Here is a 3,257-nt window from a genome sequence, read left to right as displayed (position 1 = left end):
TTTGTCATAATTGTTTATGTATTATAATTAATGCTTTTTCATTATAGCAAGAGCCATTTTGCTACTGAAATGCTTCTTATGCTTTGAAAAATTACTGGCACTAACTGCTATGGTAATATTATTTAGTTACTTTTAATTGAAATGCTTCTCCATAGATTAGTAATGGCATAAATACAAGTCAGTGACTCAAGGGCACTGCTGAGCTCTTACCCAAGATGTATTTCACAATGTCCAAAATCTATCTTATTTAAACTATAATTATGTTTAATTGTTTTGAGCAGTATCTGCTTCTTCAGGCCAAAGCAGGGAAAGGTTATGATAACTAGTAATGCACCTGATGGAAGTACCACTAAGTTTAACTTCAAGAGATTAATGTGTGGTGTCTTGTATCCATTGCTCATCTTATTAATATATTATGTGAAAGTGTAACTATTGTGCATATTCCAGATGTGCTATGCTTGGTTTATTTGAAAATTTGCATTCTATTGTATTAGGAGCTGATAAAAAGTATTATGTATTGCTTTCAGATGTCTACTCCAGCTAATACTCCTGCAACACCTCCAAACTTCCCTGAGACGTTACTGTCTTTCTCCAAACTGTCAGCATCTGACAAAATGAGTACATCTCCACCTGGGCACTGTTTTCAGTCATCTACCTCATCAACAGGTAATTCTTATCAGCACAACAACAATAATACCAGTGCCATGATCCCTATTAACAGTACCTGTGGGACAGGTAGTTGTGCAAGTTTCAAGACACCACAGTCACCCTCTTCACCTCCCAACATGGAAGTTGAAGCTCAGAGGTAAAGTCTAAAGACTGTTTCAGTGTGATCTGCTGCTGCCATGATATATATATATATATCAGAGCAATGGAGCTGATGAACTCCGTTCAGTTGGATGTTCCTGAACACCAGACTAGTTGGTTTCTCCCTGATCCCTGGTGTAAGTCTCTGGTTGAGATGATGAGAGCACAGGAGTCTTCCTTTCTTGCCCTGTCCTGCATGTTTTTGAAAAACATCATTTACCTGTCTCAGTATAGTGGTTATGTTTGAGTTTCAGTCAACAGTACCTAAGGATTGGCTAGATTCATACACCCATAGTCATTTTGTGTACCCTTTAGAAAAGTTACTTTGATGTATGTTTTACAAACTTTCTCAGAAAATGTCAGAAGAGTGTTGCTCTTTTGAGCTGTACTTGGTATTAATGTAGACTCATTGTAGTTTAGTGGATTGGTATAGACTCAGACAGTAATTTGTGGTGTATTGTTCTCAGGATACTCTTAAAATTGCCAAAATATTATTATTATTTGTTTTTAATGTTGATGTTTAAACTGGAAAACCTCAGGATGGTTTGAGATGTGAAGCTATAGCACAGAATGAAGATTGGTGGGCAAGAAAAAATATTAAGTTGGCTTGATTAAAGGAAGAAAAAATGAATTATGTCATTGTAAGCAGGTTCCTAATAGTTACGTACATTATCCATAGGATTTTATCTTCTTTCATGAGTAATCAGCGGATCATGTCTTAGTCATATTGTTCAAAATGTATGTGGATAATTAGGGGTAAGAAATAACTTGCTTGCATTTTTTTTTCACTATAGAATAAGTGATTGCTTACATGTAATTTAATATGTATATTTGATTTCTTAATAATGTAAAATAATGGAATTATATTAGTTACAGTCATAAATAGTTAAATTCAGAATTTTTAATGAAAAAGGGCCATCAAAAACATTAGTATATTTAAAAGATGAAAAAATAATGTTATTATATGACTTATATTTCCGACATTTGCTAATTTGTGTTGTGTGAAAATAGTTTTTACATTACAGGTCTCCCAATTGGCCACTACAAAAAATTGTTCTTTTTTAATGTTTCCTTTTTCCAAATGAGGAAATTTTGGTTTGACAATTAAATTAATGTTAAATATATATATGTATAACTTATACTTGACTAAATACTAAATGTAGAATTTCCATGAAGAAATTCATTACTTTTCGTGTGATGACAGACATTTTACTGTGTAAGTGCTGATAAAGAAGTTTTTCAGTGGAACTTTAGGCAGAGTAGATATAGTAGACTTGAGAACTTTAACGGACTGCATCGTCCTGTTGAAAGCAAATGAGACAATGTTTGTGATTCTATAATAAGGACATGAAGAAGGCCTCAGTATAGAAGCCAAAACATCCTCTCCTTTTCTTTCAACAGGAAGAGGCAGTCCATTAAAGTTCTCAAACCTGCTGATAAAGAAGTCTTGATTATTTCCTCACATCATAAATGTTACAAAATCATTATATTTCCCCTGATCTTTATTGGATAATTATGGTAATATAACTACTGTATAAAATTTTGTGGCAATGTTTTTGGTTGAAAATATAGGTTCCCTTCATATTTATTGATTTTAAAGGGTTTTTTAGGCCTATTTTGAACAAAAAATTAAAAGGTTTTAAGGTAGCATATATTCTTTGTATGGCAATCTTTTTGCATATTTTGTATCCTTAACTTCTTTACTTTCAATGACCAGTGCAAAAAAGTCCTAGCTAAATTAAAAACTCTCAAAAAGTATGAAAAATAAAAGGTTTTCCAATTTAAATGTCTTTAAACATATTTTTCTCAAAATCAGAAAATTTATATTATCATAGTGGTTTTTATCTCATAACTTCAGATCTGTTGAGGCTATAGACTTCACAACTGGCATAAATATGCATTATTAATGTATCTATAGTGTTTGCTAAGGTAAAATTAATAAGTTTGGTTTATATTAAATAACCATTAATGAGTCACTGTGGCATATGACCTATTTAGGACATACCCCTTAGTGCCATAATTTGACCTTGAACTACTTTTCAAGTTTTTCTTAGTTCAGACAAATCCTTCACATCCCATTAAAGTCTGGATCTATTTAAGGAGCATTCAGTCATGTTTGTAGAAGTTATCAGGAACATAAGACATTTCTTTTGTATTTCTATATTTATATAATATGCAAATTAGCCACAGTGGTAATGTTATACATGTGCCAGAATATGTCTTTGTACCTGTTGTAAAAAAAATTAACTCTATTGTTGTGGGGGATAAGCTAGCAAATTGGATAGAAGAGTGGCTGGATGGAAGAAAGCAGAGGGTTGTTACAAATGGAATTCAGTCAAACTGGATTAATGTCACAAGTGGGGTACTTCATTGGCTCAGTCTTAGGACCTTTGCTCTTTTCGATTTACATCAATAACATAGATGAAGGGATAGTCAATAAATTACTTAAA

The 3,257-nt window shown here is 32.5% G+C and overlaps 1 protein-coding gene across 1 annotated transcript in view; it reads left to right on the top strand.

The window, feature by feature from the left end:
• Positions 1–3,159, top strand: part of LOC106476510 (UBA-like domain-containing protein 1) — a 58,419-nt gene extending 55,260 nt beyond the window's left edge. Inside the window, exon 3 of the mRNA XM_013937169.2 lies at positions 528–3,159. Coding sequence (XP_013792623.1) covers positions 528–809 — 282 coding nt within the window. The 3' untranslated portion in view covers positions 810–3,159. The remainder of the gene's footprint in view (positions 1–527) is intronic.
• The last annotated feature ends 98 nt before the right edge of the window (positions 3,160–3,257 follow it).

Source organism: Limulus polyphemus, unplaced genomic scaffold (genome assembly GCF_000517525.1).
Source record: "Limulus polyphemus unplaced genomic scaffold, Limulus_polyphemus-2.1.2 Scaffold157, whole genome shotgun sequence".
Lineage (NCBI taxonomy): Eukaryota > Metazoa > Arthropoda > Merostomata > Xiphosura > Limulidae > Limulus > Limulus polyphemus.
This window is presented reverse-complemented; position numbering and strand designations above follow the sequence as displayed.